Source organism: Sceloporus occidentalis, unplaced genomic scaffold, assembly GCF_023333645.1.
Source record: "Sceloporus occidentalis isolate IW3139 unplaced genomic scaffold, rSceOcc1.0.p SCAF_3, whole genome shotgun sequence".
Lineage (NCBI taxonomy): Eukaryota > Metazoa > Chordata > Lepidosauria > Squamata > Phrynosomatidae > Sceloporus > Sceloporus occidentalis.
Genome location: NW_028316983.1, coordinates 16,570,366 through 16,593,888, shown reverse-complemented (window position 1 = coordinate 16,593,888; position 23,523 = coordinate 16,570,366). Strand labels below are relative to the sequence as shown.

The 23,523-nt window shown below is 41.6% G+C and overlaps 2 protein-coding genes across 6 annotated transcripts in view; one reads left to right on the top strand and one right to left on the bottom strand.

Annotated features, from left to right (window-relative positions):
- ZNF831 (zinc finger protein 831) overlaps positions 1 to 17,326 on the top strand; it is an 83,509-nt gene extending 66,183 nt beyond the window's left edge. For all 4 annotated transcript variants that reach the window (XM_089513710.1, XM_089513711.1, XM_089513709.1 and 1 more), the window contains 5 exons: positions 2,965 to 3,116; positions 7,171 to 7,343; positions 10,936 to 11,012; positions 12,110 to 14,930; positions 16,020 to 17,326. In XM_089513710.1, coding sequence (XP_089369836.1) covers positions 2,965 to 3,116; positions 7,171 to 7,343; positions 10,936 to 11,012; positions 12,110 to 12,847 — 1,140 coding nt within the window. In that variant the 3' untranslated portion in view covers positions 12,848 to 14,930; positions 16,020 to 17,326. The remainder of the gene's footprint in view (positions 1 to 2,964; positions 3,117 to 7,170; positions 7,344 to 10,935; positions 11,013 to 12,109; positions 14,931 to 16,019) is intronic.
- On the bottom strand, positions 17,269 to 22,823 carry LOC149315590 (large ribosomal subunit protein uL15-like). Of its 2 annotated transcripts, none has more exons than XM_089513712.1 (5): positions 22,727 to 22,823; positions 20,785 to 20,848; positions 19,098 to 19,173; positions 18,422 to 18,596; positions 17,269 to 17,440 (listed from the first exon to the last, which is right to left on the bottom strand). In XM_089513712.1, exons 1-5 carry the CDS (start codon positions 22,727 to 22,729, stop codon positions 17,312 to 17,314), a joined length of 447 nt encoding a protein of 148 aa, XP_089369838.1. In that variant the 5' UTR covers positions 22,730 to 22,823; the 3' UTR covers positions 17,269 to 17,311. The 2 variants fall into 2 exon arrangements, with proteins under 2 accessions (XP_089369838.1, XP_089369839.1); XM_089513713.1 differs by lacking the exon at positions 22,727 to 22,823 and adding an exon at positions 21,023 to 21,932.
- Positions 22,824 to 23,523: the final 700 nt, after the last annotated feature.

Here is a 23,523-nt window from a genome sequence, read left to right as displayed (position 1 = left end):
TTCTTCAGGAAGTGTCTCAAGTGTAGGACAAAGATCGTATTCTCTGATGGTCATGCATATAGGCTCCTCTTCCTAGTCGAGGACCATGTGGTTGACTCATGCCCAGTTTGCCAGACCTTTGTGTGACAAGCGAGGCATAATAGAGTTTTTTGTCTTAAGACTCTATAGTTGGAAATTTTGGCCCTTGTATTCCCCTTCATACAGCTTTGGTGGCTATCTGCTTGCTCTCCTCTCCAGCTGTGGAGCAGCAACCAGAATTCTCAATAAACCAGATGTCTTCTGTCTCTTGTCAAACCTCCTTGGGGGGCAAGACCTCCTTGGGGGATAGTATCAGCACTGATAGTGTCCCCATTTTCCACCGGGTCCTTCAGGATGTCTGCCTCACGGTGTCCTTCCTTTGGCACTTGCCCTTATAAACTGGCTATAGCAGGATGATCATAGCAAAGACTTCTCCCAATTTATGAAGAACCCTTCTTCATAAATTGGGAGAAGTCTTTGATATGACCATCCTGCTGTAGCCAATTATAGGGGTAGTGTTCAGTTCTGTAGAGTCCAGGGCATTTCTGTTGTAGGACAGAGCACTCACACTAAAGGCCTCAGTACAAAAGCTCTTCAGGAATCACTGTGCAAAGGCCAAATCATTCAAGTTGTACTGAGCCTCTTAGTGGCAACTTCTGTGATCTTTTCCTTTATTTGACCTGGAAAGAGACATCTTCAGAAATGGTTGCCAGATCACTTCATTTTTGACCTGTAGACTCCCAGCAGGTTCTTATGGCTAACCCTGTTCAGTATTTCACACCCTCTGCTGGTGGGCTGATCTCTCCAACATCATGAGGGCTTTTGCCCTTTGCCTATCCTACACTTGCTCTAGTCCTCACTACAGGTGTATCTATGATGTGTTGGAGATCCCAATGCTGATGGTCTGATAGTAAGAGGTTGTGCCAAATCACTGTTCTCAAACTGCTTGCAGCATGGAAAGCACTTTGTGCATTCAAAATACTGCTTTGACACAGGACCATTGAGGTGACTTTGGATAACATGATGATAGCATTTTACCTGAACAAGCAAGGGGTCATGTATACTTGCATTGTCAGCTCACCTTCCATATCTGCGAATGATGCATATGCAAAAACATATTCCTACTTGTGTTCATCTCCCAGGCATCAGCAATGTCTTCCCAATGATCTCAGGAGAATGACCTGAAAGTAAAAGTTTTCTTAAAGGGTTACATACAACTTCATCCACCCATCTGTGGACTGCTGCCTATTTTAAATTGGCAGGGCTCATATTTTCTGATACATCATGCCTTTTTATGATGTGGCCAAAGTACAACAGCCTCAATGTAATCATTTTGGCTTCCAGGGAGAGATCAGGCTTTTTCTGTTCAAGGATCAATTTGTTTGTCTTTTTGGCTGTCCATGGTATTCTCAGCACTCTTGTCTAGCACATCTCAAATTAATTTATTTTCTTTTTATCTGCTTTCTTCATTGTCCAGCTCTCGCATCTGTACATGGTGATGGGAAATACAATGTATTGGATGATTCTAACTTTAGTGTTCTGTTGCATATTTCACTCTTCAGAATCTTGTCTAGCTCTTTCATAACTGCCCTTCCTATTCCCTATTTCTTATTTCTTGACTGCAGTCTCCTTTCTGATCAGTATTTATTCCAAGGTGCAGGAAATCTTTAACTATTTTGATGTCCTTGTTGTCTGTGTTGAATTTATGTAGATCCTCCATGGTCATTATTTTTGCTTTCTTTATGTTCAGCAACATACCTGCCCTTGCATTTTCTTCTTTGACCTTCCTTAGTAATTGTTGCAAGTCCATAATGTTTTCTACTAGTAGTATGGTGCCATTTACACATCTTAGATTGTTGATGTTCCTTCCTCCTAACTTTATTCTTCCTTATTCTGATTCTAGACCTGCTCTTCATATGATATTTTCTGCTGAAGAGATACTGTATTAGGACTTCAGGGATGTGTATGCATGTGTACAAATTGTAGAAGGTAGAGGATGTGATCAGAGTAAAATGCAATACAGAAGATTATTTTTTAAATATTCAGTAGCTTGAAAAAATGTTTATCATGAACATCCTGGCAGTCAGTAAGGCAAATAAGCACCTGTTATGTGATACAAATGTGTTCAGCAGTTTCATTACCTGTGTAATAATGTGCAAAGTAGTAAAATGAATGAGAGAGGTTGAAATCTTGCTAGTGAAATATACATGTGGCCAAGAAAAACCCATGATAGGATTGCCGTAAGTCGGAAAGTATTTGAAATCGCACAACAAGAAAACTACAATTTGGGTTATGTGTGTATATGTCTTTCTTTTATTGGGTGTTTTGCAAGGAGCTTCCAAGTGGCTTACAGAGAAGTCCTAAGGAGGTGTGTACATGTTCGGGACAATCTGTGGCAGTTGTTCTGGAAGGATTTCAAGTGATGGTATTTTCTCCCTGCTGGCAGATCTTATTTTCACAAATGAAGAAAGAAATCTTTGGTACTGCAGCTGCCTGCTTCTTCTGCCTGTATCACAGAATTGGGTCTCGCTCACACCCAAAGCAGAAACAATATAAAAACACAAATATGATAAATAGCATCATAAAAGAAAAAGGCTTGGGAGAAAAATTATTTTTTACTGGCACCAATAGGACAACAATATTGGTGCCAGGCAGGCCTCCCTTCCCACAGGCAGGCATTATGCAATATAATCATTTAATAAACATAGTGATTTGGGAGGAGTGAAATATTACATGATTTTCATGGTTTTTAGGGAGAAGATTGTATTTATTTTATTTCATTAAATGTATGCATTGTATCCCATAAACATAAGATGTCCAAAGTTATTTAAGAAAACACACAGAATACAGAACATAAAGAGATGTTCATAAAGCCATAGACATTTATGAACATATCTATTCAAAAGATCACCTAAACATGTATTTTGCTTTTTTTTATGTTCACAGCAGGACTTTTCAACAGATGGAGCGGATGGGTTGTTTAAAAACATACCAGAGCAAGAAAAGGTGAAAGATAAACTTCATAAAATGAAAGAGTTTGCAGTACCTAAAGCAAAGAAAAAACATAAAAGGAAAAAGGTGAAGATCAGCCCAAAACGGTAAGAACTGTGAAAGTGAGTTAAATCTAAAAGGCAGAACGTTTTCTCTGGATATATGCCATTAGCAACTATGGAGCATGACAGAGGAACACCTCTTTTCTCTCTCTCAGAAGGCAGCAGAGACTATTTCCATTGGTGATGCTGAGTTGTAGTAGTGGTAATAATTAAATTAATGGTTTTTAATAAAATCTCAAAACCTTTAGATTATTTGCCCCCTTAACTTTTTGCCCTCCCTCACCTGTGAACATAGAATGACTGAAGTGGGAAAAGAGGAAAGAAAGGAAGAGAGATGAAAGGGGTAGAGAGAGCAAGGAAGAGAGTGCAAGGCAAGGGCTGAGGAGAGCAAAGAAAATGTAAAATGTAAATGTAAAAGGAAATGTAAGAGGGATTTGATGATTATCATTTTAATGTCCCTTAATGCTTCTTTAATGTTCAGAATTCACATAAAAAGTAAAATGAAACACATCTTGGTGAGTGTGGATGTAATCCTGAAGCCTATATTTGTAGCAGCATCTGAATGGACCAGGTGAAAATTATGCCATTTGAGTCATTGTTAAATGAATGTACAAATCTCCAAGGATGTAATTAAACCAACTGATTTTTGGATAAGAGCTTGGGGTTTGAGTATTTCTAACTGAACCCAGACAAAACATTATATCAGGAAGAAGATTTGAAGAGAGAAATAATGGAACCACATTTTGACTTAGAACACATGTATGTGGCTTCCCTTGTGGAATATTAACTGTCATTTTAGATGTCGGAGCAGCTAAGTGCATATAAGAATTTGACAGGTGTAACATATAAACTTTCAGGTGGTTTTAATTGGACAAAAGATCTATGTTTATAGAAATTAAGTAAAAAGTATGTTGAGGCCAGATCTTCAGCATGGGGAAATCACTGTAGCATGATTCAGTTAAGTAGCATTAATTAGATAATATGTTAAATTTGCAAGTATAGCTCCAAAACTCGGATGTCTCATCATTTATTTCATGATATTGTCAAACAATGCAGGATAAATTAGGAATACGTCAGTTTAAAAAACAAGCACACTACCCCCCTCCCAAAAAACAAACAAACAAACAAAAAACAGTTCTACCCAATTCATTACTTGAGAGCTGAGCACAGATCCGGTACAAAAACCTGTTGATCACAGGGTTTGCAATACATTCAATGGCAGAGGAAAGCATTTAACAACATGTATGCATTTATAAGAAGTGAACAAACGTTCTTTAGTCATGGATACAATGCACAACTGATAATGTAAATATTTAGAAAAAATGCACACAAAAATATGTAGCTAATGCTTCTTTTTATTTCAGTAAGGCCTTCAACAAGGTCCTCCATGATATTCTGGCAAATAGTCTAGTAAAATGTAGGCTAGATAATGCTACTGCTAAGTGAATAATAGCATAGCAATAGCAAAGGCATTTCTATACTGCTTACCGATGTACTAAGCAGTTTACAAAGTGTGAGCTAATTGCTCCCAACAAGCTGGGTACTCAAAATAATAATAATAATAATAATAATAATAATAATGGTGTTCACTGGTTCTCCTCACACATCAACTATGAATGTGGAGCAGGGGGAGGTTGCAGGGGTCGTAATGTGTTTACTGTGTTTGGAGCTCAATGTAGCATGATCGCCTTACCCTGTTTCCCAATCCACCAGGGGAGAAAATGGCGCTGGTAATACAGGAAAGAGAACAAGCGGGTGACACCCCCAGGCCAGCCCCTTGAGCACTGCTCCTCCCATCCCCAAGATCCCAAATCAGACACCCTTTCGTTCCCATTCATTTGCCCCAAATCAGACTCAGGAGGCACAGGAAAACTCGCTAAAAAGCCGGTATTTTTTTAAACCGGTTTATCAACCAATAATTTGGATTTTTCAGGATAAATTGATTCAGATTCGAATTCCAATGGAAACGATATCGGAGCAATGTGGATCAAATGTGCGCTCAAATGGAAATGATGCACCCATGATTCGCGTCCTGATCCGCATTATAAGCCAGTGGGAATGGGGCCCAGGAGTCCTAGTAGACTACAAATTGAAAATGAGTCAACAGCGTGATGTGGCAGATAAAAAAGCCAATGTGATTGTAGGTTGCATTAATAGAAGTATAGTGTCTAGATCAAGGGAAGTAATAGTGCAATTCTATTCTGCTTTGGTTAGGCCTCACCTGGAATACTATGTCCAGTTCTGTTCACCACAATTAAAAAAGGATGTTGACAAATTGGAGCATGTCCAGAGGGGGGTGACTAAAATGGTGAAAGGTCTCAAAACCATGCCCTATGAGGAGTGACTTAGGGAGATGGGTATGTGTAGCCTGGACAAGAGACGGTGTTTTCTGCAGCTCCAGAGGTTAGGGCCTGGGCCAATGGGTTCAAACTACAGGAAAAGAGATTCCACCTCAACATTAGGAAGAACTTCCTGACAGTAAGAGCTGTTTGACAGTGGAACACACTCCCTCGGAGTGTGGTGGAGTTTCCTTCTTTTGGAGGTTTTCAAACAGAGACTGGATAGCCATCTGTTGGGGATGCTTTGACTGTGTATTCCTGCATGGCATTGGGTTGGACTGGATGGCCCTTGAGGTCTCTTCGAACTCTATGATTCTGTGATTCTCTGTTTGGGAAAAATCTGCACAAAATCAGGACAAACAAGTGTGATGGTGGAAAAAGAAGAACCTCCATGGAACAAGCTTGATCAATCTGCCCATCCATAGATTAAATATGATTTTTTTTTAAAAAAATGGGCAGGGAATATTTGCACTATTGAATATGGCATCAAAAGACATATCTTGATCTAGCCATGACTAACTTTTATATTTTAACTGCACATAATTGGAAAATATTTCACTTGTTCTGTGTTACTTCTTGTAACTTGTTCTGTTTTACTGTTTTGATAGCTTATTTCCTTTAATAATAATGCCACTACTCCTTTTAAGCAAGCCTATTCCTGTGTCAACTAAAAACATAAGGAATTTAATATTTTTAACGTGGAGGCTAAAATTCTGAGCCACAGAAGCCTAGTAAGAGGAATGGTCTGGGATTCAGGTTTCTCAGTCTTGCCTTGTCTTCCTCTGTGAACTGGTATATTTTGCAGACTAGCTACAGACCAACATTAACTATGTAGTACTGCTTTTGAATGCAGGGATTTTACCCTTCACAAACCAGTAGCTCAAGAGGCCTGAACTAGATCAGGGTGGATCCGTATGAAAGGTGTTGTTGGTAGACTTAACCCTTTCTGGCTTCCTGTGATACTCACCTGGGTCAGGCATCCCATGCCTGCAGTTTGCATTGGAATGATTGATTATTGTTTTCCAGTAAAGTTACATATGGAATGTGAAAAGAAAAGGTTTAATTTTTGAATGAAGTCACTATGAAAGGCAGAGGTTGAAAACAGACCCACCACAAATGCTAAAAAGCACACAACTGCAATGATACTATGTAACAACAGGGCTGTGAAGGGAATATACTCGTAAATAACAACAATGTAACTGTGGGTAAAAAAAATCTATTATAACTTTTTAATATAATTTTATAACAAATTTTGTAATAATTATAAATTTGGGTGTTAACAAAAGTTATGGAAATTCTCTTAATGTCTTGCCATTATAATTTTTGCCAGTGTTGTTGTTATTCAATCTCCACTGACTTGTAGACATAATTAATGTATGAATGATAATTTTGCTAAAACATTAAAAAGTCAATAGGTAAACTACACAGGAGACACCATTATAGAATTATTTCTTTTTAAATGTGGTAATATAGGGCACTTTGAAATGTTCTTGATATAATAATAATAAATAATAAATGGTTTATTTATATCCCGCTTTTCCAATTTTGATCAAAGCGGCGTACAAGTTTAAGTAAAAACTACATCAAGATAAAAACAATTCAAACAGTATCTAAAAACAGTCACAATAACAATAAAAACAACGGATTCAGCTGAGTGGGGAATCTATAAACATATAATATAATGTGGTAGAACGTGGGTGTTGAAAGAGATCAAATGTAACACCAGAGACATTAATTTAATGTGTCTGTTTGTGCTATAGCTATAAAGGGTCTTATCGACATAGACACATTCTGCATAAAGCCAACAGGCCATTCAAGCAACACTGGACAACTATCAAGGCCCTGGAATCTCCTAAAAAGCACTCTCATCCTCATATACCTGACAGTCCTCAGCACTGTAGGAAATGCCTTTGTGATTTACCAGCATCTCAAGGTAAGATTGATGTTCTGTTTCATGGTTACACGTACATCACTACTCCAACTGGATCATATTAAGCCTGAGGGCAGGGAACCGTCTAATTAAAAATAATAATTGTAAGCCGCTCTGATAGCCTTTAGGGCTGAAGGGTGGGGTATAAATACTATAAATAAACAATAAAATAAATAAATATTTTTATAATGATGGATTATTCTGAGAGCAACTGTAGCAGTGCCTTATTCCTGTGTGTGCATGTGCACATATGTGCATGCTAATTGCAGCTCTTTGGCAAACATATCTGTAGTATTGATGAATATAATATAATGAATATTATATTCATCCATACTGTATGTGTGGTCTCTTTCTTCTGCAACAAAACAATCTCAGTAGCAGTACAGAGTATATGCAAAATTTCCATGGACCTGAAGATGCAGTAAGATTCAGCACCAGTGTCCAAATTGTTTTCAGCTACACTGGACCAAATCTCTTATGTACATGAGAAGAAAAGAGGGCAGGGACAGACTAGAACTGATATCAGGAGTGGTCAATCATTTTTGCCTTTCAGAGTCTTATAAAAATTAGCATAGAAGTCCATGAACTGGGTACTTCCCAAATAGACTACTACAGTATTTTTTTCCTGTGGGACTGCCTGTGAAGGGGATTCTGAACATGCAGAAGCTAGACTGCTGGCCAGAATACCATATATATACTAACGCTAGTTTTGAAGGAATTGCATTGGCTACCACTACTTGTCTGGACTAAATTAAAAGGGTTGGTGATAACATTTAAAGCCCTAAATGGTTTGTGATCTTGATACCTGAAGGAGTGCCTCTACCTATATATGCCTCCTTGAAGACTGAAATCTGCTGGAGTGACTTCCTATGTGTGTTATCAGTTTGGATAATACATTATATGAAGACATGGAAAGGGGCAGTTCTCTGTTGTTGCAATCTGATTATGAATGCTCTCAATTTAAAGGCTCAGTTGGCATCAACAATGGCTTCATTTTGTTCCCAGATTAAAACATGAGTTTTCAATAAAGCCTTTGACGCAAGTGGGGCAGGGGTGGTGGTCTAATTGATTCTGTCCAGTTTAAGCATGTCTCTGGTTTTAGTGGTTTTAACTTGTTTTACTTTGTTAGTTTAATATATTTTTAGGTGGTAATTTTTTTAATGCTTTACATTTTAAATTGTTTTAAATTGTTGGCTGGTCAAAGAATCTTATAGTAGTGGCCTTAATTGAAGGAAAGGATGGAAACTCCAATTTCAACTTGAAATCCCAGAAACAGATTGGATCAGAATATGTAACTCATATCCATATAGATCCACATCAATTGTATAAAAGAAAATATACTAAAAATAATATGTAAATGGTACCTAATGCCAATCCGTTTAGCTAGAATCACAAAACAAATGACACCTCTGTGTTGGAGAGGGTGCATGGATAAAGTACCCATCAATAAAATAATTCTGGAACAAGATCAAAGAGTTGGCATCCAAAGTAAAAAAAATTAAATTATGTCTCAAACTATGCATGCTGCCATGATCTTCCTGGGAGAAAGACAGGATATAAATGTAATATATAACTAAATCCTTAATATGACCCATGCAAGAATTCTCTCATACTCAAAATGATTTGTATGTGATAATCCTCCAGGGGTACGCAGTGTTCCTGTGAAACTCCTTTCCCTAACTTCATACTAGCAGCACTAATTAGTTCATATGAAAAAATAGAGTACAGAAGGTTATGTATATGCTAAGCTTATTGAACCACATAAACAAGCATTTCTAAATACAGTACTGAGGATACTAATGTTGTTTAAGGAACTAGCATTACGTTTCTAAAAAGAAACATACAAACACAATTGAAATTGCATACGTAGGATGTCTGGTAGTAACTAAAACATGCTAAAACTATATCATGGAAGCCTTGATATGATATGTTAGCTTTGAATGTTAGCGCAGAAGTGACTTCAAGGCTTCTGGGGCTATGCATGTTGCATGTAGAACTGCAAGGGTTTCACACACCCCATATGTTATCAGTCTTTGAATTAAGATAAAGGCTTGGCTCACTTTCATTTTCAGCACACCCTCTTTTTCAGCTCTTCTTTTTAATCATCTCACTTTAGCTCCTTGCTTGCAGTTTCCTTGGTAACATGAATTAGTAACTGGTACAATGAAAAGTATGAGCTGTTTTTCTTGGATTGGACTTTTACCAGCCCGCTTTAGGCTAGAAGCTAGAGTAGCACTGGTACTGCCCCTTTAATTCTGCCTCTTCATCATTTTGACTGCTATATAATCCAGTCAGTATTAAATATTAATATGCTTTCAGCCCCCAATGAAAAATGAAGTACAAGTCTGAAATAAATGAGTTTTTTGTATCTTTGTATTATTGTACTGTTACCTCCATAGTGTTAAGAAAATTAATAGATACAATATGTTCTCTTATTTTGTTGTCTCACTCCTATTAAACGTTTGTTTGTCTTCTATAATTTCCATCTCACTTGTGATTGTAGGATCAAACCTACATCGGGCACCAGATGCAGCAGTTTTTGGAGTCTTTCATCCATTGGTTTCTATAGTGCTAATTATGGAAGCTCCTCACTTTCCATTTCTGCCCTCCCCCCAACTTCCAACCTCCATTTCATACAAATGAAACTAAGACACTCACCTTTCTGTATGTTCTTCATTTCAAACATATTCAAGAGTTGCCTTTTACTGTTTCTTTGCTGCAAATATACTGTGTATATGGCAGTGTGATACCTAAACTAAATCTATTTTTTTTTTTATCAAGGTTCATTTTATAATTTTCAGATAGCCAGCTGGATTTCTGCCCTTCCAGAAATAAACCTTTTTACTACAGTGGTTTGAATGTAAGACTACAACTCTGGGGAACTGGTGTCCAAATACTCCTTTAGCAAAGGAAACTCACAGGGTGACATTGGGCAAACCACACTCTCTCAACCTTTGAGAAAGTCAATAGTAAACCTCCTCCAAATAAATCCTGCCAAGAAGATCCTACACTAGGGTTGCCATAACTTGGAGTTAAAGTCACATAACAGCAACAGTGAGAGCCAGGATGGTGCAGTGGTTTGAGGGAGGGAGGGGGATTGGACTATGACTGGAAACCATGGTTCAAATTCCTCCTTTGTCATGGAAACCCACTGGTTGCTCTTGGGCAAGCTGCACTCTCTCATGCTCAGAGGAAGGAAAAGGCAACTCCCCTCTGCACAAATCTTGCCAAGAAAATCCCATGATAGATTTGCTTTGGGGTTGCCATAAGTTGGAAATGACTTGAAGGGACACAATAAGAACAAAAACAATAACTATTCCAGGAGGTCATATACTGAGGTTGCCAGTACAGTCAGAGTATGGTGATAGATTTGAGCATAGTAAAATAATCCTTGCTGAGCCATAAAACTCAGTGAGTATTCTTAGACAGTGATAACAACAGCCTGCTCCAATGGGCATCATGTATTGTGAATCAAATCTAAACATCAGTCCAGTTCTATGATATTTGCCCAGTTCTCATAAAAGCTAGGAAAGGCAAAACAGTATGCACATTATTCTGCTAATCAATTTTATGTCAATGTTTTCTTCCAAAACAGGAATTGACCAGAATCTACGGGAGGCTTCTTATGCCACAACTGAAAAATCAGGTTCTTCTGTGGAAAAGATGAAAGATGTAAGGAAAAGCTCAGGGACTTCATTTTAATCTCTTTATAACTCAAGTGATATGAATGGAAAGGTATAATTTGAATGGTCAAGAAGCTGATTAATAAATCATTTACCAATGAATAGTTGTAATATCTGGTTGTTGGAAGTGTTTTGGAAGATTCCCTAATAAGGAGAGCTGCAGAATGTAGAACAGGATCACGGCCAGAGATGCTTGGAATGGCAAGACTCAGTAACACTAAGGAGTTTATCACACAGGGGACAATTGAAGTATAAACAGTGATTAGCCTGTGGTAATCCTGCAATTGTGCTAATGGTTTTTACATGATGTTGAGATGAAACGTGATTAAAGTTCCATTATTCCATGAATAAAGAGGCAAGAAACAGCAGCAAATCATTCATGGGATTTTCCGTGAATGACCTTTTGCTGTTTTTTGCCTGGTTATTCACGGGATAACGGTTCTTGTGTTAATCTCATTTTAATTGCGTTTTAATGTCAATTGCATGATTTTTGTGGGTTAATCACTGTTTAAACTCCACATTTTCCCCTGCATGATAAACTCCTGAGTCATACAAACAAGAAGGCAGATTCAGAGCACAATGTGATAAGCAGAATCATAAAGCTGCTTTTTATTTTGCAGGATTGGTACAAGGCTTAGGGACAGCAGGGTTGGATGGGTCATCACCTATGACAATGGGATGTGAGTGGCTTCCTAACAGTTACGGAGGAAAACTTAACTTTGATCAGAATAAATGTCTAGCTCATACAGTATTCAGTTCTCAAAGCAGCCAGTCAGATGCCTCTGAGAAACCAACAAGCAGGACCCAAATACAGTAGCAACGTTCTGCTTGCATTCCCTTGTAGCTGGTATTGAGAAGCATACTGCTTCTGATAGTACAAGTAATGTACAGCCCCCATGGAGGATAATATAAAAGACTAGTAGCTTAGCCTTGGCAATATCCTCCATGAATTTATAAGAACATAAGCTAACCGTAGACACACACAGATCAATATACTATTTAATTTCCACACTAATTGTTGAATTTGAAGAATATGTCACAGTATTCAATGGATTTATAATATCTTCTCACTTTTCTTTATGGTAGGATATTCCTGTAGCTACAGGAGAACACTCAAGCAGCAGCCTCTGTTTTCAGAGAATTCCTACAGTTCCAAATGAACCAACAGCAAATCATTCCTGTCCATTAGCCAGTAATGCACCATCACAAAAAACCAGAAACCAAGATGTTTGTTGTCTAAGAATGCTTCAGAGACAGACTCAGTCAGATGTTAATTCTGATCACCATTGGCCTTCTGCTGGGCCCCATAACTTTGAAGCAACTCTTCTACATAACATTACAGGTTCACAGTTTACTAGTCCTATGTTAATAGGGTCAAAGGTAGACTGCAATAATGTGAAATTTCAAAATGTTACTATATTAGAGCCCTCTATCCACATTACAGGAAGAAAGCAATCCATGGATGAGAATCTGTATCCATCTTTAAAAGGAGAGCCTATCTTCCGAAGTCCATGTCCTGTTCAATTCGAATCAAGAATGCTTATTGAAAAATCAGCTTCATGTACATCCTTATTTGGGCAAAGGCAAGTGCAGGAGGCAAACAGCTCTTCTAGCCCTGTCAGACAAGACAAGAACAGTTGCTCTGTCAACCCAGATGATAACCGTGAGAAGCTTTCTGAACTCTCTGATTCTGTAGGCACCCCTGGAACGTTATCAAAAACTTATAAAAAGCAGAGTTTGGGAATTGTGAACAGACTTACTCATGTGGAATATGACAACACAAGCAGCAGTGAAGATGAAGACCGACTTGTTATAGAAATATGATGAACATACATCTATTGTTGAAGATTTAACAGACAAAAAAGCAGAATATTCTTGGGCCAGCCAATTATCAGTCTGCATTTCTGTCACATGTTAAGAACATAAAAGCCTTTCCTTCTCTCAGATAATATTTCTGCCAAGGACTAAGGCTTATTTACATGTGTTAATGCTTTTATTGAAACAAGGCAACAGTTAAATCATGTTTAAATGCTCACAGAAAATCTATAATACTTCAATTCCTAGCTTAATCATGTTTCTTTATAAGTTCAACCATTCTTTATTCATGCCTGTGAAGGCAGTCCACATCTGCTATACGTTTGGTGGGAAAGCAGTTTCTTTCCTGCTTGGAGATGTTGAAGGAAGACATTGCAGATACAGTTCTTCCTTGTGATATTGACAGAATTATTCTCAGCTCTTTCAGTTCGCTTGTTTTCTGTAATATTTTCCAACTATGCTTTTGCATGATGAGATCAGTGACCATTAGACATCGTACAACTTTTCTGTATTACACAAACATTCTATGCTCCCTTGTGACAGAAAACACAAGTGTGTCCTTCTGTTTTGTGCCTTTTTTGCTGAAGTCTATTTGATATTTCCCTACTCCTCTGATAGCAGTTTCAATGCAAGTTTGTGAAATGCCCCTTTCAGTTGTTATTCAGGTCAAGCAGGAAAAATATTCAGTTTTTCCCACCCCCAAGTGAAAATGTTGTTTGCTTCTCAAGGTTTAAACACACAAATAAGGTAACAAATAACAAAAGTCTACACAGACTGCACTTTTTGTACAAGTCCAATCTGTGCAGTAATGCTGCATTTGACATTTCTTGCTGATATATTCAGGGACTTATTTTCAGTGGATTGTTTCAAATTTCTTTAAACATAAACCCATTTTGTTAGATTAATTTAAAGTTATGCCAGTTTTACAGCTCAGCTCTATTGCTATATTATGAAGTTTTATATTTCACCTTTTATATGGAGTTTGTAATGCTTTTTAATTCTGCCTTATAAGATGTTGAAAATAATTACCTTTGCTCAAAAGACAGATTGCAAGAACAAAGTGGCATAAGCTGTCTTAAGTCATTATGGGCCATACATAGTTTTTTAAAAAGCAGATAGATTTTAGGATGTTTTAAGCAACCCCAATAACAAAGCAGAAGGTCATTTTCCTGCTTGAGCATATGCTAAGAATATGTAGCACTGAAAACTTCAAAACTTCTGATCTCCCCTGTGAAGTAGTCAGATGCCTTTCAGATAGCTTTTCCTATGTGGGGGCTTCTACATGCTTTTTATAGAATACCGAAAGACCAAGTTGAGCCACAACTACAATGATGACCCTGTCTGTCCCTTTTTATGTGAAGATTCTACTCAAATTAAGAATATCCAAATTAGAAGGGGTCACTCTGCTGATAACAGTTTTAGCAAATTGCTGTCACTGGTCTTGGATTTCCTTTTTTGTAATTAGGATTGGGCTGTAATGCTAACAATTGGTTACAGGTTATGTAATGAAATAAAGCCAAAGCAAGCCCTAAATGAGGCTTCTAAGGGTCTAAATGCCCTAAAGACACCAGAGCCTATCTGAGCTTGGCAGCTAGTCAACCTTGGTTAGCACTTGGATAGGAATATGAAAACCTGGTGCTGTATGCTATATCTCACAGGAAGGAACTGGCAAAACCACCTCTGAGTATTCTTTGCCCAAGAAAACCCTGACATTCAAGGGGTTGTCTTATGTCAACAGGTGACCTGAAGACAAATGCCCACAAGGGTATGATCACAGACCTCAAAGAACCAAGTCTGATTATTTACATCTTCTGTGGCAAAGAATGCACTATGAGTACACAATTAATAATAAACCTTGTGGTAATGAAAGAACCATTTGTTTACCTGTGAGACAGTAGCTTTCTATGTTAGAGGGGCTGAACATCCTTAATGTCCCTCTCCACCTTTGGAGAAGTGGGTGGATCAATCCAAATTAGGATGTGACGCCCTCTACACAGGAAAATGGAAGGACCAGTAGATTTTCTTGATGAATTTGCCAAAACCTTAGTCTTTTTCTCTGTGAAATACTTTGTATTTAATTAAAATGTTTTAGGCGGGTTACAGACGGGCAAAAAGGGGTGTGTTCATGACGTCATGAAGGTATAGCCTTCAGACGGCCCTTACCTGAATGCCGCCATGAACACGCCGCCCGCACGCCCCAAGCGGGAAGAAGCGGCATTAAAAAGGTGCTGCTTTTCCCCGCTTCTTTTCTATATACTGCGCAACTGCGCAGCTCCGTCTATAAGCTGCTGCACTGGTACGCCAGAATTGTTACACCGCTAATTTAAGTTGCCCATTTAAAAGCTCCGTGTCTGCTGCGTCGCATAATGAGTCGGGGTCCTGGAACATGCGCAGTTTGCACCGAGGCTCTAATTAGAGCGTCAGATGCCATGCAGATGTGGAAGCTGCAGCACAGCTGCACTCTATTTTAATGCTCGTAACCCTAACCCTAGAGCAACATGTACGCATGCGCTGCTAGAATTGGGGAAAGTTTGGACTTTAAAGTGAGCCCCTACACACATTCCTGTGCCATTTTCACCTAACAATAAAAAAACCCCTAAAACTTTAAATATTTACATGTGTACAAGGGAGGTGATGGGGGATGGCAGGGGGACAGCGGTGCCAGCGGCGACAGCTGTGGCTGTGCATTGCAGATTCAGCAAGAGCGCGGGGACCAAAGGAGAGGAGGCATCCATGATGCTGGTGACACTACCAACGTGCAAGCGGACAAGGATGCCAACACCAGCTGATCACCAGCTGGCAGGAGACCACCATTGTTCTTGGGCAGGGCGAGGGAAAAAGTTTTAAAGGGGCTTGGGCGCTTTAAATGTGCACATAGGCTTTCTGCCGCCGCTGCTTAGCGCTGCAGCTGCGCAGCTGCGCACCCGCCAGCCGGCAAAAGAAAAAAAGCCCCGTTTTTGGCCGCCCGTGAGGAAGCTGCCTCTCTCTTTGCAGCGTCCTCCGAGGCGGCGGTATGGAAACTGCGGGTCAGAAACGGCCCCAGGTGAGGCGTCTTCACTGCCCCCCATGTGGAAGCCCCATCTCCTGAGCCACGCCCCCGGCGCGGGCGGTCTGGAGGCTCCGTATTCAGCAGAATACACCTCCAAGATGTCTTCCCCTGCCCGTCTGTACCCCGCCTTAGTAATTCTAATTGCTCACAATTGTGCAAACGAGAATTCTTTTGGTGGGCAGGGTACATACACTGATACTTTCAAAATGTTTAATTCACTCCTTAACCCTAGGGTAACATGAAACTATTCTGATTGGTTTGAAATTGCATCCTGTGCTTTTCATGCTTTATTGGATCAGTGTAGAGAACGTAGCACCACAGCTGTACAGAATGGGATAGTGGGTAATGCGAAGTTTTCCTCCCCCAAGATGTCACAGACAAGCCTCATTCAGCTTCTACTTAGCTTTTCAGTTAAAGACTCTATGTAATAATAATAATAATAATGTTTTATTTATATACCGCTATTCCAAAGATCATAGCGGTGAACAGCAAGTAAGCTAATTAGCAAGTAAGCTAATTTGCCCCCAAGTGTCTGGGTACTCATTTTAGCGACCTCGGAAGGATGCAAGCCTGAGTTGAGCTTGGGCCCTTTTTCTGGTCTTGAACTCGCAACCTTGTGGTTTTGAGCGAATGGCTGCAGTACAGGCATTTAACCACTGTGCCACCAGGGCTCCTGGTGTATAGGGCTCAGAATCAGGCAGTAGACCTGAACAAGCTCGTCCAAAGAGGCTAAACAGACCAGTGTTATACACCAGTGTGCTGCTACATCGGTCTCGTGCTGCACACCCAACTGCATGGGGGGGGGGGCGCATTATGGTGCTCTGTTGGCACAGCGTTTAAACAGCACTAAAAGGAGTAGCATTTTACCGTTCCTTTGTGCCAGCAAACTGCCTGATCAGAGTCATGATGTGTAGTTGTTGCGGCCCTGATCTGGTTCTGAAAGGAGTGACAGAAAGCTGCTCCAAAGGGGCGGTCTATTTAGCCCCTATGTGTTAATGAACTTTGGTTATTGAGCAAAAGGTGAACCAGCAAATCTAGGAGCAGAAGGGCTGACTACAAGCTACAGATCATAGGAGTAAAGATGCAGCTCTCAGAAGAGCAGTCCTCTGATAGCTCTAAGGTGGCAGCATAAGGAAAGCAATCCTTCAGAGATTTCCAGTGGCTTTTGAAGCCAAGCAGATTCCCTGCAGCTCAGAAACCTAAAGAAAACACATGAAGCCACAGGAACAAGGGTAGTGCAACTCCCCTTTCCAAGATCCCATGCCCCAATCCAATAGCACTTTTAAAAATCCATGATGCAGGAATATAGAAATTGAAGTTCTATGTAGTTGCACTAGAATCAAGAATTTCCCTGTTATTTAGTGAAATGAGGATGCAGGCATCTGAAACAATGTTTATTTAAACTGAAAACACATAGAAAATCTTCATGCTACTAGCACACAAGCTCCACCAACGCCTTTAATTTTCTCTTCTGCTTTTCTACTGAAGAATTTTGCTTTCACAATCACAGGCTGTTTGGGAAGTTTTCCCTTGCCCAGGACTTTATAATATCCCTGAAAAGATCAGAACATGCTGTTAAACTTAAAAGTAGTATGTTCATAAAGCCTCTTGGAATTATAAAATTTACACATAGTTCTTTGCAAAATTCTGCCACGAATTGAAGAACTAGAGATTATACTTTATTCACAGATCTGTAAAATCTAAATAGAAAATAACTGCAGTGTAGTGGTGCAAATAAAACAACATGCCTGCAAGCACAAGATCTTTTATTGTAGCATTCTTAAGCTTTGCATCATAGCTGACAGAATATCTAGGCACTCATGAAGTATTTGATGATGCTTAATAGTAACATCACAAATGTATTTAAGGACTATGCCAGGATAGGAAACAGTAAAATAATGAACATGTATAGTTACAGCCAGGACAGAAATGTATCAGTGTTCTCTGCAAAGAGTCAACCTAAAGTTTAACAGTCAAGTAATTTACCTGTTTTATTTCTGAAAAATGAATCCCAATGTTATTTATAATTACAATTCAGGAGACGTCCAACAATAAAGCTGTAATTTCTGCAAAGGCTCTTGGCTTTATTTGAAAAATATTATTTCAACCCCTATTTATAGGGTAATCTGCTGGCAACCAAACTGCAGTGTTCTAGGATTACTACCAGTATCTCATATTGCATATTTACAGTGCTTGACATGCTATCCTGCTTCACTGACAGTTTTTCAGTAATATCAAGATCTCATACATGTTCCAGGAGGAGCTCTTATGAGCTAATTAATGTCACTGATGTCAGTGGATTGTGCTACAAGACTTGCAATCACAGTCTGACATATCTGGAATTTCTCTCCGAGAAACAAAGCACACCAGAACAATGAGCTCTGTTATGATACTGCGCGTGTCTCGTTTAAAATAGTGTACATCTCACCCCTTTCACTTAAAAACTCAATCCAATAGCATTACGGTACAAACATAAAAGCACTGTATGTCTGTACACACAAGTTCAGCATAAAATACAGGTCTGGAAAACTTACCGAGCGTACAACATCAATAACAGGTGCTAATCCAGCTGGATGTTTAGCATACTTTAGCCTTGTCTGTTCACTAACAAGTGTCCAGAGCTTATCTAAATTGACTGTTGGGCAGAAGTGCTGGTTCTTCTTCAAGTGGTAGTGTCTCATACCAACCTTTCCAAAATAACCAGGATGGCTAGAAAGAAAGCATACTGTAAGAGTAAAATATCAATTTATAATTCATTTTGTGCACTGAGACCACATCCTAGATGAAAATGTTTAGATCTTTCCAATTTGACTTCCAGCTTGGTTATGCAACCAAGAGAGCCTTGGCTGCCCTTAGTAGATGATCCATAACAAGAGAAACAAAGGAGTACTATCCAATTAATTTTCCTGGGCATCCAGTGACTTTATCATCAACCACAGTATCCTTCTAGATCTCCAGACAAATTCTACATATTTCACAAAGACTTAACTCCCACTGACTTTAGATGGACTTTGATCAGGTATGCAGAATGCAAACTCAAGCTTTCCAACTATTGCTGTGATCAAATTACCTTCCTTAAATATTGTTTGAACACAGATTTTTCCTATGGCCTATGCATATAAAGAAATCAAGTTAATTCTTACTGCGGTGTGGGGGAGTGAAGAACTAAATGGATGTGGGACAAAGCAGGCGATAAGAGATATAGCTTACTATTTGTCGAAGTTAATTCTGTGATGATGCATGCCCCCAGCATTTCCACGTCCTCCAGGATGTTTCCTGTGCTTACCTATGAATAACAAGAAAAGATGGCAAACATTCAAAACAAAGAGAACTAGAGTTGTTGTGTGCCTTCATGTCATTTCCAGTTTATGGCAACCAAGAGACAAACCTATCATGCAGTTTTCTTGTCAAGATTTATTCAGAGAGGGTTTGCCTTTGCTCTCTGAGGCTGAGAGAGAGTGATTTGCTCAAGAACATTTCCATTAGTGAATGGGGATTTGAACCCTGATGTGAAATAACTGGTATTCCAGTAAAAAGGTGGGAAAATAGGAATAGCCAGGCTTTAATATATATACAGTGGGTTCTCCCTTCTGGATCCCCCCCGTGTAAGGGGAAATCCGCATATGCATGCGTACCATTGGAAACAATGAGGGTGTGTGCATGTGGCGGTGCAGACACCAGTTTTTATTGCCACGTGGTTTCTGTGTAAACTGGAAGCCGTGTATAATGTGGCCACATGGCATGGGCGTATGTGTGTGTGTATAAGCAATTTAAAAATCAGGCATGTTTTTTTAAAAAAATAGTACAGTCAGTCCTCCTTATACGCGGATTTGCCATGCGCGGATTTGAGCATATGCACATGGCAAATCCGGAAGTTGTCCCCAATGGTGGTGCGCCCCCACTCCACCGCCGCCGCCGCCAGCACCTCTGTGCAAGGGCCGGGTGGTGGGCTGGAGGCCTCTTGGCCTCCTCCTCCTCTCCGCGGCGCCACCACCACTGCCAGGAGAAAGGCCGGGTGCTGCTCCTGGAGGACTCCAGGAGCAGCACCAGGCCTTTCCCCTGGCTGTAGCCGCGGAGGGGAGGCCTCTGACGCTGGAGGACCAGCACCAGAGGCCCCCTCTCCGCCGCCATCGCTGCCGGGGGAGATGCCGGGTGCTGCTCCTGGAGGCCTCCAGGAGTAGCGCCCAGCCTTTCCCCTGGCTGTAGCCACGGAGGGGAGGCCTCTGGCGCTGGAGGACCAGTGCCAGAGGCCTCCTCTCCGTCGCCACGGCTGACGGGGGAGAGGCCGGGTGCTGCTCCTGGAGTCCTCCAGGAGCAGCACCCGGCCTTTCTCCTGGCAGTGGTGGTGGCGCTGCGGAGAGGAGGAGGAGGCCGAGTGCCTGGGGCCTCTTCGGCCTCCTCTCCGCCGCCGGTGCCTGCACCCCGATGCAGGGGCCGAGTGGCAGACTGGAGGCCAAGAGGCCTCCAGCCCACCACCCGGCCCTTGCACAGAGGTGCTGGCGGCGGCGGAGTGGGGGCCGAAGAGGCCTCTGGAGCTGGTGCTCCGCTGCCGCTGCTGCCGCCACAGAAGGGCCGGGTGGCAGGCTGGAGGCTTCTTGGCCTCCAAAACCCCCACCCGGCCTTCCCCCCGGCTCTGGCTGAGGCGGCGGCAGCAGCGACGCGGCACCAGCGACGAAAAGGTAAGTAAGGAGGGAGGGAGGGAAGGAAAGAGTTGGGGGGAGGAGAGGGGAGGAAGTTGTCAACGGGACTTGAGCATACGCGGATTTTGGTATACGTGGGGGGGGTCTGGAACGGATCCCCCGCGTATACCATGGACACACTGTAATTTGGTCTAAACTAGCCATGCCTGCCCCAAACAATGAAATAATCGTACAAGCAGACTGCTCTCTATACATACCAATGCGGCCATGCCCATGGCTGACATGACCCCGCAGCTTCCTGGTCTTTCTTAGTCTTGAAGGCTTAAAAAAAAGAAGAAAATAAACACTAAATACCCAAAACTACTCAAGCTTGGTAAATAAGCAGTTTTAAAAAGTAAAAGCGCTATGAATACATTGCCACCTTCCCTGTTGTCCTGCCAGCCTCTCAATTTGTTGTTTATGCACCCCGACTCCAACATGCAGATTCATCTTTACCTGCGCCAGAACTTGTCTGTTGCATCTTGAACCATTTCATTCACTTTAAGTGGATCTTTGATTCAGGCGTTATATTATCATCTTCTCACAGAATATTCTCTCATCCATTTGATTGAAATTCACAGAGAAGTCTAAATCATATTTAACAGTGGGATGATAACCAGCCCAAGATAACTCACTGGCGTTTATGTTTATGTGAAGATTAGACTGTGATTCCCAAACGTTGGTCATCCGGGTGTTTTGGACTTCAACTCCCAGAAACCCCTGCCAGCTTAGCCAACAGGAATTCTGGGAGCTGAAGTCCAAATATATGGCGGCCCGAAGTCTGGGAACCATTGGATTAGAACATGGCCTCCAGTCTGACACAATCACAAATACATTTCTATTTGTTGTTTTTAACTGTCGATCTCGACCCAGGTGACCTGTGGATGAGACGCCTCCAAGACTCCCTGTTCTCCACTGTCCTGCTGCTTAGTTCCTGCAGTCATACCTGTGGCCTCCGTAATAGAGTCCTACACTTCATTTTTGTGTCTTCAAGACATTTCTGACTTATAGCAACCTTGAGGTGAACCTGTCAAAGGGCATCCCTGGCGACAGTTTTCGGAGGGTGGGTTTGTCATTTCCTTCCTCTGAGGCTGAAAGACTTGCCCAAGCCTTCCAAGTGGGTTGCCATGGCCAAGCAGGGATTCGAACCCTGGTCTCCTGGACTCTTGTCAACACTCAAACCACTTCACCACACTTTTCACTTACTACACGACACATGCATGACTGCCTTTGTAGCCATATGGAGTAGGAAAGCTAAGCCAATTCACCATCCTAAGCTGTGTAGAGGGAAAGCAATGCATAAGTGTGTAATGAATAAAAACTAAGCAAGTCCACACACTGAGATTGTCAAAGATGTTTATCACACTATACTCTTAAAGTGCTACTATTCCACTTTGACTCCTCTAGCTGCCTCCTGTTGCATTCTGGGATTGGCAGTTTTAAGGAGGAGAACTTCTCTGCCTGCGAATTCTAAATACCCCTCCTTAAAACTGCCAATCCCAGAATGCAACAGGAGGCAGCTAGAGCAGTCAAAGTGGAATAGTAGCACTTTAAGAGTATAGTGTGATAAACATCAAACACTGATCACAATGGAGACTGCAGCCAAGGAGTCAAAAGAAAGCTAGGAATGAAAAGAGGAAGGAGGGAGCGGGGAAGGAAGGAAGGAAAGAGGAAAGATGGAGGGAGGACAGGAAAGAAATAAGGTGGAAGGAAGGAAGGAAGGAGAAAGAGTAGGGAGGGAGGGAGGGAGGGAAGAGGGAGGGAGAGCGGGAAGGAAGGAAAGAAAGAGGGAGGAGGTAAAGAAGGAAGGAGGGAGGGAGAAAGAGGGAAGGAAGGAAGAGAAGGGAGGGAAGGGAAAGGAAGAAGGGAGGGAAGGAAAGAGAAAGAAAGGAAGAGTGGGAGCGAAGGAAGGAAGGAAGGAAGGAGTAAAGAAGGAAGAAGGAGGGAAGGAAAAAGAGTGGAAGGAAGGAAGGAAAGAAAGAGGGAGGGAAGGAAGGAGCTGCATGTCTGGATGCACAGCCGCCGGGAAGCATCCCTGGCTCCAGGGACTCCTTCCCACCCCTCTTCTTCCCTTCTTCCCTCGGGCGCCGGCTCAGCGAATGGCGGAAGAGCCTGGAAACGCGCCCTGAGGGGCAGCCGCCTCCTCCGCTCGCCACCCACCATCTTGTCGGCTCCGAATTAAGAAAAGGAAGAAGAGGCGACTCCCGCGAGACTTCCGTGAAAGGGAAGCAAGTATCGCGAGAGCTCCGTCTCTAGCGCAACTATGCCAGGGCAGCCTCCTGTTGCATCCTGGGATTTGTAGTTTACGGGGGGCACTCAGAGTTCTCAGCCGGATTGGTCTTAGGCCTCACTCAACTACAAAGCCCAGAGAGCGACAGAAGGCCGCTGGAGCACTCCGAGTGGAGCCGGGTGCTGCAAGCGACAGTGAGGGAGTCTCGCGAGACTTTGGCTTGTTGGCTCACAAGGTGGCGGCGGGAACGTTCCGTGGTTATGAGCCCAGATGCCCCTCACGGCGGAGTTTGTGGGTCCCCAAGCTTTGGCCTCCCATGAATTTGGGACTTCAACTCCCAGAAGCCTCAGCCAGCTGGGTAACTAAGGAATTCTGGGAACTGAAGCCCCAAAACACTTGCAGAACCAAAGTTGCCTTGAGTCACAGTGACTCAAGGGCTCAGGTTTCGTTGCGGTGATGCCCAAACTTTGTTCTCCAGCTTTTTGGACTTCAGCTCCCAGAACTCTTGACAGTTGGCCAAGCTGGCTGGGGCTTCTGGGAGTTGAAGTCCAGAACCAAAGTTTGGCAACCACTCACTGGTTTATAAAATGACTCATCTTTTCCAAAGAGAGGATAACTCCCAGGAAACTACCCCCCCCCAGCCCCCCGCCCAATACAAACATGGAAACATGACAACAGAATAAAACATGGTGCTCTGTTAATACTTTGGGCTTAGGTGGGCTTTCCT

Bases quoted from the DNA above. Each gene is read 5' to 3' on its own strand.
- LOC149315590 (XM_089513712.1), bottom strand. The intron at 19,174-20,784 runs GTATGTATAGAG...TGTTATTCATAG, and splicing joins CCATGGGCATGGCCGCATTG to GTAAGCACAGGAAACATCCT. The intron at 18,597-19,097 runs GTAAGCTATATC...CTTTCTTTCTAG, and splicing joins AGAATTAACTTCGACAAATA to CCATCCTGGTTATTTTGGAA.